This window comes from Triturus cristatus, chromosome 7 (genome assembly GCF_964204655.1).
Source record: "Triturus cristatus chromosome 7, aTriCri1.1, whole genome shotgun sequence".
Taxonomy (NCBI): domain Eukaryota; kingdom Metazoa; phylum Chordata; class Amphibia; order Caudata; family Salamandridae; genus Triturus; species Triturus cristatus.
Window position 1 is genome coordinate 621,326,094 of NC_140590.1, and position 15,499 is coordinate 621,341,592.

General features: G+C 43.6%; 1 protein-coding gene across 1 annotated transcript in view; it reads left to right on the forward strand.

Annotated features, from left to right (window-relative positions):
- The window catches only part of SUZ12 (SUZ12 polycomb repressive complex 2 subunit), an 819,404-nt gene that overhangs the window by 315,350 nt on the left and 488,555 nt on the right, over positions 1 to 15,499 (forward strand). The window contains exon 6 of the mRNA XM_085617193.1: positions 11,288 to 11,373. Within this exon, the coding sequence (XP_085473319.1) occupies positions 11,288 to 11,373 (86 nt within the window). The remainder of the gene's footprint in view (positions 1 to 11,287; positions 11,374 to 15,499) is intronic.

The window sequence follows — 15,499 nt, forward strand, 5'->3', positions numbered from 1 at the left end:
TGTGCTTGGCTAAAGTGTCTGGCAGTGCTGTAACTAAACTCTTTATTTTTGATAGCACGCCAATGCTCTAAGAACCTTTTCTTCACCGGGAAGGTAATGGATCCGATGTACCACTTGCCCCAAGGGCAGGTGATCACATAAACTACAAGGTCAGTGTTACAGCTAATGCTCTTTTTGATGATCCACTGCCTGCCGGTTCTCTAGAGTTTGACTTCCCTCATATTTCCACTATTGCTACACGCCATGCACTTTCTACGTTTGTGGCACCCCCCAGTTCTCTCTAACCATGTTGTTTTACGGTGTTCCATATGGCTCCTGACTAGCATGTCCTTGATTGATGGGCCCATCCTGTAACTTACAGAGGGATGTTTGCCCAGTTTTTCTTTTAAGATTTGATCCTGTGTAAGGATATCCCATCTTTTCTTAATGATTTTACTGAACTGGGCAGCTTGGGTGTTGTACGTAGTAATCAATCTTATGGGTGATTCGCCATTATTGAGCCTGGTTTTGGGCACTTTATAGAGGGCTTCATTTCTCGTGATGGAATCTGCTCTTTCATCTCCTATTTTAAGCATTTTTGGAGGATAGCCTCTTGCTAGGAATCTGTTTGTCATCTCTTTCTTGTTTCTCTGATAGTTGCTATCTGTGCTGCAATTTCTTTTTGCCCGTAGGAACTCGCTAAACAGAATACTCCACCTGAAATTTGGTGGATGTCAGCTGGCTGAGTGTAATATAGAACTACATGCTGCTGTTTTTCTAAAAACATCCATCACCAGTTTATTGCTTTTAACGGTAAGCCTAATATCAAGAAAGTCTACTGTGTGCTGACTGTATTGCATGGTGAATTTTAGGTTAACAGTATTCTCGTTCAATTCATTCACAAACTATAATAAATCATCTTCTTTTCCTTCCCACACAAAAAAGACATCATCAATGTACCTTAGCCAGATGTTCACTTTGTCGGTCCAATGTTCAAGGGATTCACTCTAGAGCACCTTCTTCTCCCACCAGCCCAACAAGAGATTGGCATAGCTAGGGGCGAAGCAGGTGCCCATCGAAGACCCCTGTATTTGTTTGTACAGTACACCATTAATTATGAACACATATTCTAACAAACAGATCTCTATCATTTGTAACAACAAATGTGTATGTGCCAAAAGGTGTATGCTCCTGGTTTTAAGAAAGTGTTCACTAGCTTTGAGACCATCTCTGTGTCTAATGTTGGTATAGATGCATTCCACGTCTAAACATACCAACCATTGCTCTTTTCCCCAGTGTATGTTTTTAATTTTTTGCAGGGAATTCTTCGTATCCCTCACATACGATGAAAGATCTTTGACATAACCTGCTAGAAAGTGATCTACATTGACAGTCATATTCCCAGACTATTTTTTTAGGAAACTATTGAGCGGCCTGGTGGGTGTAGTGAGTTTTTGTGCACCTTGGGAAGTAGGTAAAGAGTGGTCACTGTGGGTGTCATTTTTCAAGAATTGGTGTTCATCCCAATTTAGTAAGTTGCTGTCTGTCCACTCCTGCAGCAAATCATTAAATCTAGCTTGTAGTTTAACTAGGTATGATCGAGCAACTTTAACATTACAGGTGGTGTTGGTAAGCTGTTTCATGGCTTCCCATGTATAGCTGTCTGTCCCAAAGAAAGATATTACCGCCTGTGTGTGTGTGTGTGTGTGTGTGTGTGTGTGTGTGTGTGTGTGTGTGTATATATATATATATATATATAACACACACACACACACACACCTATCAACTTCAATTGCATAGCTCTCCTTAGCCTCCTTTACGGCAAAAAAGAATGCACAAACTCCTCTTGTTTGTGCGATTATTTCTCTCGTGTTAGTCATGACGCGTTTCTGCCGTGGAAACGGCCTTGATCACATGCGGAATGATTTACGGTGAAACAGTTTAGATTTTTTTGTGCATGTCATGTGACCTCTAACATAGGAAAAAAAAGACTATCATTATTCTGTTTGTTTGAAACAACAGCACATACTTGGAACTTTCTAATTTGTAATATCACCCGACATTATTAAACTAATATGTCACGTAGACTTTATTAAATGCAGACATAAATCACAGTTGATGTGGTTACGAAAATTGAGACCAAGAATTATCAGGTAGACCAATGTATAAATATGCTACTAAAAACATATATACACACATCACCAATGACAATGACTTTTAGACTCATATAAATATATAGAAATACATAAATATATAAATACTTGTCTAAAACCAGAATAACATCATAGAAACATTCAAGTATACTTGAGTCATAATCCATTGATTATTGTATCTGCATAAAGGTCAACTAGAATGATCCTTATGAGTTCTCGTTAGGCTGCTACCATCATGGAATGCTTAAATGCAATCAAATAAACCATACATTAAGTCACACATGAAGTCATACATTTATATCTCCCTGTAAATATTTGTAGTGTCTTATATAAACCTCCTAAAGTGGCTAGTGCAAATAGCTGCCAGCTATGTGCAAAATAAGCAATAAGGTGCAATGTGCTATACAGTGCTTATTATTGTGTGCAAATACGCAAGAATAAATATACATCCATAAAATATTTTTTGGGGGGTTTGTTTCTTTCACAAAATTAAATTATGAAATCAATACATATGGTTTCTGAGGCGGCTGGTTATATTGTTTGATAGGTTATCTGTGTCCTAACATATTTCCAAAATATTTTCATATTTATAGTAATGCTCCAATTTTATTTTACTGCATGATCATAAATTCAGAATTTCTTTATACACTATCATATGAAGTTATGGAGGTCCTCCGTGGTGTTAAGTCCTGTTGGGGCCTTTTTCTAATTGTCTCAACATGCTTTCTCTATTTCCCCCACGTCGTGGCACAGGAATCGCGTCTATTACATAATATTTCAGGCAAATAAGATTATTGTGCGCTGCCTTAAAATGAAGAGCCACGGGATAAGTGGAGTCATTATTAACAATCGCCCTTAAATGCTGCAGGATGCGTACATGTACCTGCAGCTTTGTACTGCCAATATACTGCAAGCTACAGGTACATGTAAGCACATAGACTGCAAAGTCAGTATGACCATAAAAATGACCCTTTATTGGTATGCTCTCAGGACTAAAAGGTGTGTCATAATGGGTCTTGTTCTCCCCAAATTTACAGGCTCTCTACATGTTGCACATTTACTTAGGAGGGAAACAAACCATCCAATACCTATGTACATATGAATATATATAGACTGTTCAAGTGTGTGTGTGTGTGTGTCCAACAAAAGGTTGCCCCAATTAGGATGGCCTCCCGGGGTGCACACTCCTTGTGAGGGTGCAGCAGTTTTGTGGTCAGCAATCACAAAAGTTCCTAGCTCAGGGCGTTTCAAGCTTTTCGCTCTTGGTCACGAGCCCACACTGACAAGGAAGACAGCAACCGGAGAATTTGGACGCCTGGTCAATTATCACAGTTCCACCCCAGCGGGCATGTCTTTATTCAAAGAAATGCCCCAAAGCATTGTGGTACATGCAGTTCCAAATGAACAAATTCAATGCTCAGTGGGTGGTGCCGTCATTCTTCTGTGAAAACATAATAAAACTCAGTGGGTTGGAGAGAGTTGATAACAATCTGTTGCCATACCTGCGCTCCTCACATGGAAACACTGCGCTCCCTTTGCAAAGGTATCTGAACCTTCGCAGAAAACCTACTGGGGTGTTTTGATTTTATGAAAGGGCGCCACATGAAATCACACTGAGGCGCATTTGCAGGACTACAACAACCATGATGCCTGGAAGCCAGGGGGCGGGGCTTATTATGAATTAAGTAGTTGACTGCCAATTTCATGTGTACATGCCCTAATTGCCAGTGACCAAGGGCGGGAGCCCGAAACGCGTTTGGCAGCTGACGTTGATGGGTGTGTCTGCCCCATTCGCTGCACCCTCACGCTGGGACTGAACTTACCTGTGAGGCTCTCTCCATATGGGTAATCCTTTTTTGTTGGAATATCTATCTATCTATCTATCTATCTATCTATCTATCTATCTATCCGAACGGCACCCGTCCTTTGCTTCCTCCTCAATGCGGCCGCAAAAACAGAAGGGCACGAAATCCACTTTTTTGGTGCGCAATTCTTTTTATTGTTCACACACAAGTTGTCACTACGTGTTTCGGTAACAGCCGTTACCTCTCTGTACCACTAACCCACACTGCAGTACCCCTGTGTTAAAGGTAAGACAGGGGAATTTTTCTCTACAGAGCACATGACTGCCTCTTTTAAACCCGGTCACACAGGACATTAACGAATACCAACTCCCTCCCCCATTCACGACTACGGTGCTTCACAACCCAGTTTTTACAACAGGAATGATTCCACAATCACTTCAAAAGGGGTTTGCACATAGAAGCACTATACACGCTTCTTACATACACTGGTCAACTTCTAATAATGGAATACGTTTCTGACAAGTACTTACTATCCCCTAAATACGAATGCATATCTTAGGACGCTACACAGCATCTTTACATCACACAGCATACAGATACAGATACAGATGGAGATAGCGATAGATACAGATGGAGATAGCGATAGATACAGATGGAGATAGCGATAGATACAGATGGAGATAGCGATAGATACAGATGGAGATAGATACCGCTAGAGATAGATACAGCTAGAGATAGATACAGCTAGAGATAGATACAGCTAGAGATAGATACAGCTAGAGATAGATACAGCTAGAGATAGATACAGCTAGAGATGGATACAGCTAGAGATGGATACAGCTAGAGATGGATACAGCTAGAGATGGATACAGCTAGAGATGGATACAGCTAGAGATGGATACAGCTAGAGATGGATACAGCTAGAGATGGATACAGCTAGAGATGGATACAGCTAGAGATGGATACAGCTAGAGATGGATACAGCTAGAGATGGATACAGCTAGAGATGGATACAGCTAGAGATGGATACAGCTAGAGATGGATACAGCTAGAGATGGATACAGCTAGAGATGGATACAGCTAGAGATGGATACAGCTAGAGATGGATACAGCTAGAGATGGATACAGCTAGAGATGGATACAGCTAGAGATGGATACAGCTAGAGATGGATACAGCTAGAGATGGATACAGCTAGAGATGGATACAGCTAGAGATGGATACAGCTAGAGATGGATACAGCTAGAGATGGATACAGCTAGAGATGGATACAGCTAGAGATGGATACAGCTAGAGATGGATACAGCTAGAGATGGATACAGCTAGAGACGGATACAGCTAGAGACGGATACAGCTAGAGACGGATACAGCTAGAGACGGATTCAGCTAGAGACGGATTCAGCTAGAGACGGATTCAGCTAGAGACAGATTCAGCTAGAGACAGATTCAGCTAGAGACAGATTCAGCTAGAGACAGATTCAGCTAGAGACAGATTCAGCTAGAGACAGATTCAGCTAGAGACAGATTCAGCTAGAGACAGATTCAGCTAGAGACAGATTCAGCTAGAGACAGATTCAGCTAGAGAGATTCAGCTAGAGACAGATTCAGCTAGAGACAGATTCAGCTAGAGACAGATTCAGCTAGAGACAGATTCAGCTAGAGACAGATTCAGCTAGAGACAGATACAGCTAGAGACAGATACAGCTAGAGACAGATACAGCTAGAGACAGATACAGCTAGAGACAGATACAGCTAGAGACAGATACAGCTAGAGACAGATACAGCTAGAGACAGATACAGCTAGAGACAGATACAGCTAGAGACAGATACAGCTAGAGACAGATACAGCTAGAGACAGATACAGCTAGAGACAGATACAGCTAGAGACAGATACAGCTAGAGACAGATACAGCTAGAGACAGATACAGCTAGAGACAGATACAGCTAGAGACAGATACAGCTAGAGACAGATACAGCTAGAGACAGATACAGCTAGAGACAGATACAGCTAGAGACAGATACAGCTAGAGACAGATACAGCTAGAGACAGATACAGCTAGAGACAGATACAGCTAGAGACAGATACAGCTAGAGACAGATACAGCTAGAGACAGATACAGCTAGAGACAGATACAGCTAGAGACAGATACAGCTAGAGACAGATACAGCTAGAGACAGATACAGCTAGAGACAGATACAGCTAGAGACAGATACAGCTAGAGACCGATACAGCTAGAGACCGATACAGCTAGAGACCGATACAGCTAGAGACCGATACAGCTAGAGACCGATACAGCTAGAGACCGATACAGCTAGAGACCGATACAGCTAGAGACCGATACAGCTAGAGACCGATACAGCTAGAGACCGATACAGCTAGAGACCGATACAGCTAGAGACCGATACAGCTAGAGACCGATACAGCTAGAGACCGATACAGCTAGAGACCGATACAGCTAGAGACCGATACAGCTAGAGACCGATACAGCTAGAGACCGATACAGCTAGAGACCGATACAGCTAGAGACCGATACAGCTAGAGACCGATACAGCTAGAGACCGATACAGCTAGAGACCGATACAGCTAGAGACCGATACAGCTAGAGACCGATACAGCTAGAGACCGATACAGCTAGAGACCGATACAGCTAGAGACCGATACAGCTAGAGACCGATACAGCTAGAGACCGATACAGCTAGAGACCGATACAGCTAGAGACCGATACAGCTAGAGACCGATACAGCTAGAGACCGATACAGCTAGAGACCGATACAGCTAGAGACCGATACAGCTAGAGACCGATACAGCTAGAGACCGATACAGCTAGAGACCGATACAGCTAGAGACCGATACAGCTAGAGACCGATACAGCTAGAGACCGATACAGCTAGAGACCGATACAGCTAGAGACCGATACAGCTAGAGACCGATACAGCTAGAGACCGATACAGCTAGAGACCGATACAGCTAGAGACCGATACAGCTAGAGACCGATACAGCTAGAGACCGATACAGCTAGAGACCGATACAGCTAGAGACCGATACAGCTAGAGACCGATACAGCTAGAGACCGATACAGCTAGAGACCGATACAGCTAGAGACCGATACAGCTAGAGACCGATACAGCTAGAGACCGATACAGCTAGAGACCGATACAGCTAGAGACCGATACAGCTAGAGACCGATACAGCTAGAGACCGATACAGCTAGAGACCGATACAGCTAGAGACCGATACAGCTAGAGACCGATACAGCTAGAGACCGATACAGCTAGAGACCGATACAGCTAGAGACCGATACAGCTAGAGACAGATACAGCTAGAGACAGATACAGCTAGAGACAGATACAGCTAGAGACAGATACAGCTAGAGACAGATACAGCTAGAGACAGATACAGCTAGAGACAGATACAGCTAGAGACAGATACAGCTAGAGACAGATACAGCTAGAGACAGATACAGATAGAGACAGATACAGATAGAGACAGATACAGATAGAGACAGATACAGATAGAGACAGATACAGATAGAGACAGATACAGATAGAGACAGATACAGATAGACAGATACAGATAGAGACAGATAGATATGTATGTGTATTGGGTAGGGTTATAGGTAGGTTTTTGGGTGGAAACTAAAAAGGCCCCAAAAACTGCCAATTCAACATTACTATACAAACGCACTCTGCATATAACAAAGTAAAGCCTTCTCTCCTCTCCCCACAATTGCGCGTAAGGACATGGACCGATCACTTAATCATATATTACCATCCACGTTCCGCAATACCATACAGGGGGGAAGGGAGAGTTGACTTCAACACGTCAGCAGCTTTCGCGTAGCATTTCATGCCGCTACTCAAAGAAATAATCAAACAAAGGATACATACACGCTTGAAGCAAACCGACAACTCGAACAACCCTTAAGTTAGACCTATACAAAGCGTTAAAGCCGGCCCATTGCATCCAAAGACTTCAAACGATATACAAACAGAAGCTAGTGGTTGGTAACGACCATATTAAATATCAAAATTAATGGGCCTACAAATATTAACTTAGAAAAAAGGGGGTTCTTCGGAGTCAAGGCCATAAATGGTTGCCACACTCATTAATGCGAATAGGCATAACAGTGTATATATGTGTATACTCTTCTAAAGTAGAGCTGTTTGCAAGCCTACTATACACACACAACTGGAGGACACACATTCTCTCAAAGACAACAAGTGGTACACAACACCATTTTTTGTTTTATAGTATCCTAGGGAGAATAAAGACACTTCACACCCTCCTCCACTATCACTGAATACCGCTACACATTCTATGCACATTATGTGAATCTAGAAGAGGTCTGTGCTGCAAAACAAAATTGTTACTTACCTGTAACAATAGTTTTGTAGCCTAGACTCTTCTAGATTTACATAAGACCCTCCCTACTCCCCTGTGAAGGAGTAAAAAAAAGTAGCAATATAATTAATAAAACAAAGGACACATAACATAGTCCATAAATTAACACAGTACATAAGTACTGATAGGGGTTAACAAATAGAAAAAGGCTACAAGTCTCCTCTTACAGTAGTACTACGTACTATATAAGAACTAAACAATAGCAGATGTGATACATCTGTCCAATTATAACAATGTGACCTGTTTCAACAGTCACAACGAACTACCCAAATACCTCATAAACAAACAATAAATAACAAACTGTAGAGGCTTAACACATAACTTACGATGCTTATTATTCTATTCCAAACAAAATATATACAGTAACGTTGTTGCATACAAACCAGTATAGCTGAAACATAAATAATACATATTATATAGATATAAATGAGTGTGTGTATATATATATATATATACACACACACACACACACACACACACACACAAATGTATATTAATAAATCGCATTTTAAAGGTTAATTAGTGTCCCAGCACACTCAGCTCAATAAACTCATGCAAGCAATATTAAACTTATTCAACAATCAAACACAATCTCAAAGCAAAAAGGGGAAAAAAATAATCTGAGAATTTGCACACACACAGAAGGGGCTGTAGCCTCACCACTGGGATCGGGTTTCACAACCATCCCACACAAAAACAAACGACTTTCCGACTCCAACCACTAGATGGCGGAATATGTACATTATGTGAATCTAGAAGAGTCTATGCTACAAAACTATTGTTACAGGTAAGTAACTATTTTGTTCCTCCCTGTCGCTAAATACCCATTGTAGGAAAGTGTCCCTTTTTGCTTGGGTACCCCCCACATTTTGCCCGACATATGATGCACTTTTGAATTGATGTACCCTGGACCCCTGCCAATCAGGTTCTCAGAAACCTGTGCTCCCCAAAGCTGTACCTTTGTACCCACAATTGGCATATCTCTGGCCACAGGTAAACCCCTTGTAAAAGGTACCATGGGTAGCAAGGGCACTGTGACCAGGGAAGGGCCATAATGGCTGCAGTACCAGTTTTGCCACCCTTAGAGACCCTGTACCTTAACACTCACACACTGCCATTGCAGGCTGCGTGTTTTGGTGCAGGGAAAAGTGAAGTCTATATGGCACACATCCCTGTGTGTCATGCCTGTAACCCACTGCCTGAGGCCTAGGTGAGTCACCCCTCTAGGTGGGTGCACTAGCCTCCAGGTGAGGGTACAGTGGCATAAGCCCTGTACCTCTACAGTGTCTAACACCATTTTTAGAAATTGTAAGTTTAGTGAAGCCATAAAGAGTATATGGTCTGGGAGTTGGTCATTACAAACTCCACAGCTCCATAATGGCTTTACTAAAATCTGGGAAGTTTGGTAGCAAATGTCTCAGCATGTTAAACCCTCACTGATGCCTGTGTAGGATTAATGTATAATGCATACAGAGGGCATCTTAGAGATGGGCCCTGAAAAACGACCAGCCCTGGTGTGGTTTGTGAATGGCTACCCACCATTTCCCACCACCAGTCAGGTTTCTGGACCCCTGGGTAGAGAGCCTCCGCTATCTGGGTCCAGAAACAAAGCCCATCCTGGGCAGAGGTGTCATGCCTCCTCCCCCAGGATGGGTTGGGTCCTCGAAAGGGGGAGCTTCAAAGGCCTGCCACCCTTGTACGATGTCCCTGCATTTTGTTGCCCCCAGCAACTGGTTCCCACCGGTTCTGACCCCCACGTCAGGCGGGAAAATCTGTGGGGAAACTGAGCTAGGAGGAGAGGTGTGCCAACCTTTGCCACCTCACCCCTCAGCTGGTGGAGGCGAGGTGAAGCACACATTTCAGTCCCCTCCATCTTGGAGATGAGAGAACCCAACCAATTACGAAGAGGCTCATGCCCTCCCTCCCACTGGAGGGTGGCATAATAGGGGGCGTACTCACCCCAAGGAAGGAAACGATTGGTCCTTACCTACACACCCTATAACGCCCCTAAATTCAGTATTTAGGGATGTCCCTGAACCTGGTCTCCTCAGATTTGAGGAAGAAAGGAGGACGGAAGAGCCGCGCTGAGCCTGGAAGAAGAGAACACCCACTACTTTGTCCCCAGCCCTACCTGCCTGCTCCCACTCTGACCTGCCTACAGCGAATAAACCAGCTTAGCCAGCAGCCCCCAGAGCCCGGAGGTCCTGCCCCTTTCTCACATTACAGACTCTGTCCCCGTGAGCGCCAGATTTGCTCAACAGACTCCAAGACCAGAATCCAGATCTAGGCGGCTTCGTGGTTCTGCACCACTCTGTTAACTGAAGGAAATATTACCTGCGCCCATAAGTAACAATAATGTACTCTCATCATGCACTGCTTATTAACTCACATAACTCAAACAAGTTCTATGACATCATTGATAACCTCACTGCAAAATCAGAAATGACATAATTGATGACAACAAATTGTTTTTCCAAAAAGAAAGTAGTGACTGTTCGCATCTTGAAAGTCACATTTCAGTATTTTGAGAATAACCGTTACCTTGCTGAATTCAGTCCAGTTTGACTTGTACAAGTGCATATATGTGCAAACCACAAAGAAATGATGTTGGTAACAGTTCTATAAAATACATTTTTCAAATGTTGATAAATGTGCACACAACAAACATTTGTTCAGAAGAAAAAACTTTTTTTAAAGAAAATGTTTTGACAGATTTTGATTCTATTCTGAAACAGAGTAATAATCAAAAGCATATTTTTCAAATGTGTTCTAAAAGTTTACCCAGATGTTCAAACCATAAGAAGAAATAACTTTTTTCATTTTAGTGCTCTTATATTTGGGGCTTTCAATATACGGCAGAGTGCATATACCTTCACTTAGAATAAGTAAATTGCCCAGTATCTTAGATGAGAGGTCATGTTCTTATGTGCAAATGTTTGTTTTTGTTCAGATAAACTGTCTCAGAACTCTGAAAATGATCAACATTCTGTAGCTTTAGAAGTGCTTCTTGTAAAAGTCTGCCACAAGAAACGAAAGGTAAGTGTATAACTGATGAGTGGTATTGTTTGGTTGTTTCACAATGTTAATTTAAGAAGTTCAGTATTGGAAACGTGTTCTGTTTTATCTTGGTCGTAGCTTTAGGTGCCCACAACTAAATTATTCGTGATCGCGAGTGCCAATAATTGTTGTTCTCAGTGGTGCCAGTTTTGTCTGTTGTAAAGACAGTATACAGCTAATAATTTGCTTATATGGTCAGCTTTACTGAACATAACTTAAACTACTTTCCAGTATTTGTATAATGGAGGAGTGCATTGTGCTGGGACATTCTTAAGACATGCCACCACTCGGATACAGTGACGTTTGGAGCATCAAATAATGCGGAAATACATGCACTTACAGAGAATCTTGACTACAGCTTGGAAATGAGTGTGAGCGTGTCTGGTAAAGATGGTGTTCTAGCTGAGGTTTGCAAGGAGCACAGAAATCCATGTGCATAGACTGTTGCCTGGGTCTTGCTGGTGATCTGACGGTGTGAAGTTTAGAGGTGAAGAGAGGTGGACATGATAATTGTACTGCAAGCTAAAATAAGTTGATTCCCTAACCAAACAACTCATTCCAAGTCTAAAGTACTGTCCCTACAGTTTCTGCTGACCTGCAGTGGAGGCAAGGACTCTACAGAGATTCAACACTCTTACAGAGAAACTAGTTTCATAGACTGATGAGGAAAATGTTGGGGGATGAAGTCTTCTCTTTCTCTGGGTTTACTGCTGTATTCCTAGGAGGGGTAGTCACCGCTCCACAGGAAGAGCATTGTTACCTCAGATATACAATACTTACTGAGTGGTGAGAAAGCGACAGTTCACTAGAGCCACAACACAAAAAATTCTCCACTTTAGAAAGCCTTGATAGGTGCTCCTATGAAAGGTGCTAAAAGCAAAGAAGGTAAAAAATAAGTGTCCCTAGATTCTAAGGTTCTAATTTCCCTTTTGTTAGACTTGGCATCCTTGGCATGGTTTCCCCCTTAACATTTTGCCTTCAACCCTGCTGTTTTGCTGGCCTTAGGACTCTGCACAATTTACCACTGGTAACCAGTGCTAAAGTTCTTATGCTTTCTCCTTAAAACCTGGAAGAATTGACTTATACCCAATTGGCATATTTAATTTACTTGTAAGTCCCTAGTAGAGTGGTACCTCCTGTGCCCAGGGCCTGTAACTTAAATGTTTCTAGTTGGCCTGTAGGACTCATTGTGCCACTGCAGTGCAGGGGAGGCATGAAACCTGTCCAGTTCATAAGGAAACTTCAAGAAGCATCTCCCACTGCAAAGTAGAGCACCTGGTATAAATATTGGACCTCAGACACCAACTCTTCCAGTACACTTGAGGAGACTCTTCCAGGAAGGAGAACTGCTGTGCTGATGAACGGACTTCACCTCTGTCAATGTGCTGACTGCTGCCTTGCTGCCCTTCTACCCCAGTCAGAGGGATTGGACCTGCACCTGAACCCAGGACTCCCAGAGCTAGTCTGCTGCCTCTTGTTCGGAGCCACAGGGACATAACAGGTTGCCAACCAGCGGAACCACCATCCAGATCCAGTTGGATTAAGCCCCTTACCCCCCCAAGTGGTCCTGGACCTTTGGTGTGGCCTAAGTGGAGCTAAATTGAAGTGTTGGAGGCATGTGAGCTGTAGATCACATGCTTTGTATAATCCTGCCATCTAGTGTTTGGGCCGGAAGTTTGCAAGTTGTTTTCCTTCGAAGAAGTCTTTCCTGTCACTAGGTAGGTGACTTCTCCTTTTGGTGATGGTGCGCATGGGCATCAACTCTGTTGTTAGATTGTTTTTTCCGCTATCTGTTTTGGGCGTGAATTGATGCACTCCTGCTCGACTCCGTTTCTTGAGTTCCCCTCGGTGTGCAATACACTCACCCCGACTGTATTGTTTTCGATCGCGTATTTCCATTCTCCGTGTATCGTATTTACTACAAAATCCCTCTTTCGATCCGGAAGCTTGTGAAAGGCAGTTGGGCCTACCCGCGTCGGTCCGCCTTGCAGTCGATGGAACAGACTGCATTAAAATTCTGTGCCACACGAAGTTCCTGCGCACCGACTCACACGGAGTGTACAACTTGTGCTTGTCATCGGAGCACAATGAACAAGACTGCGACAGGTGTAAGGCTTTCCGATCGAAGAAGACGCTTTGCGATCGCCGAGCGCAACGTTGCGAAATGCAGAGCCAACACACAGGTTCCATTCCGGACCTCTTCGGAGACGATTCAGAACAGGAGACAGGAGAAGCCCTAGGAGCCGAAGAAGAACAGAACCCGATCTCAGTTTCGGAATCCGGCTCCGATGGGTACGAAGACATCCCGCAAGGGCAGCGTAATGTGAGTATTGATCCTCCCTTGACCCAATGTCCACCTAAGCCTAAAAAGGCGGCTACGGTCTAACCTCTGCCTGAGGGCCACGATCAGCATGAGAACATGTTTCTAACACCCCGACCTCCGGCTCTGCACAGAAACTCACCACAAAGGCTCCTGGCTCCGAAATGAGTCGCTCAAAATCAGGCACCGAGCTGAAACCTTCAGGATCGAAGTCAGTGGCTCAGCCCAACCCAACCCCCTTCGACGCTGAAAAGGTCTTTGGATCCGAAACTCTCGGCATCCAAAACACTGGCGCTGAGACAGACGGAGGTGACTATTCTAGCAAAGGAGCTCATTTTCAATGTTCCACCCTCGAAACCGGATCCAAAACAAAGAACTCTACATTCATCCAGCAACTGGTCATATTACCACCAAAGTGACACTAAAACGTAAACCAGAGGCAGAAGACGTTTACCACATACCTTTAAGAAGGAAAAATGTGGGTACTAACCTTTCTCCTCCTCCATCTCCTCCATCTTCCCCTCCTCCATCTCCTCCTGCTCCTGAGTCTCAACCATTACTAATTTCAGCTGCTCACTCACCACCACCTTATACACCTGATAATCAGGATGATGTGTATGGGGCTGGGGACAATGATCCAACACCTACAGACCCCTGTGGAGATAAACCCTCTCCACCAGACGACAGTGTAGGATACATATAATTATTAAACAGCGCTTCTTTTTCGAAACCCTTAGCAGTTCATAAAAATAATCGCACACACTTCCAATGTTCAAAGGTATGATTAGCAGGGTAGACAAGAAATATAAATCGGCACCATCTGACCCAGCATACATCAGGGGGCAGTTACCATTAGATTCTCTACTCGTGTCTAATGCACGTAAGAGGGCCAATTCCCAAACGTCAGGGGATGCTCCACCCCCGACAAAGAGTCAAAATTGATAGACACCTCGGGGAAAAAGAATAACCAGCCAAGCTGCTAACTTTTGGCGTATTTCCAACACCCAAGCACTTTTAGTCTGGTACGATTGGGCGCATTGGGATGAAATGGAGCAATTGATACAATTTCTGCCTGATGAGCACAACTCAAAAGCTCAAGACCTAGTGCGGGAGGGACAGCTCATCCCCAACAATTCCATCAGGCGCGCTTTAGATGCAGCTGACACTGCGGCTAGAGCTGCCAATACCAGCGTCCTCTTAAGAAGGCATGCCTGGTTACGCATTTCAGGCTTTAAACCCGAGGTTCAGGCTTCTATCCTTTACACTCCATTTGATAAGCAGCACCTCTTTGGCCCTGTAGTAGACTCCTCATTAGAAAAGATGAGAAAGGACACACAGGTGGCGAAATCCATGGGAGCCCACCAGTCACCTTGAGGCTGTGGTTCCTTTCGGTGCTCCTTCTATCGTGGAGGGTCCAAGAACACCTCCTCAGACACTGCATCTACAACCTACAAAGGCAGCAATCAACCCTCTGCCTCTTAAGTGTTTCTTTAGAGTGGGTTACAGAGTAAACATTGGAAAGGGTAGAGGTAGAGGTTCCAACACACGTGCCTCCCTCTCCAATACCAAACAGTGACTTCACTACACCCCCCCCGATCAGTTAACACCTGTTGGGGGCGTCTTTCACAATTCCTACCCATATGGCAGTCAATAACTTCAGACAAATGGGTATTGGAAATTGGAGTTTCCCAACAATCCTCCAAACATTCCTCCGCGTTCACACAAACGGTCACCAAATCACTTACACCTCCTCAAGCACAAGGTTCAGTCTCTTCTTTTGAAGGG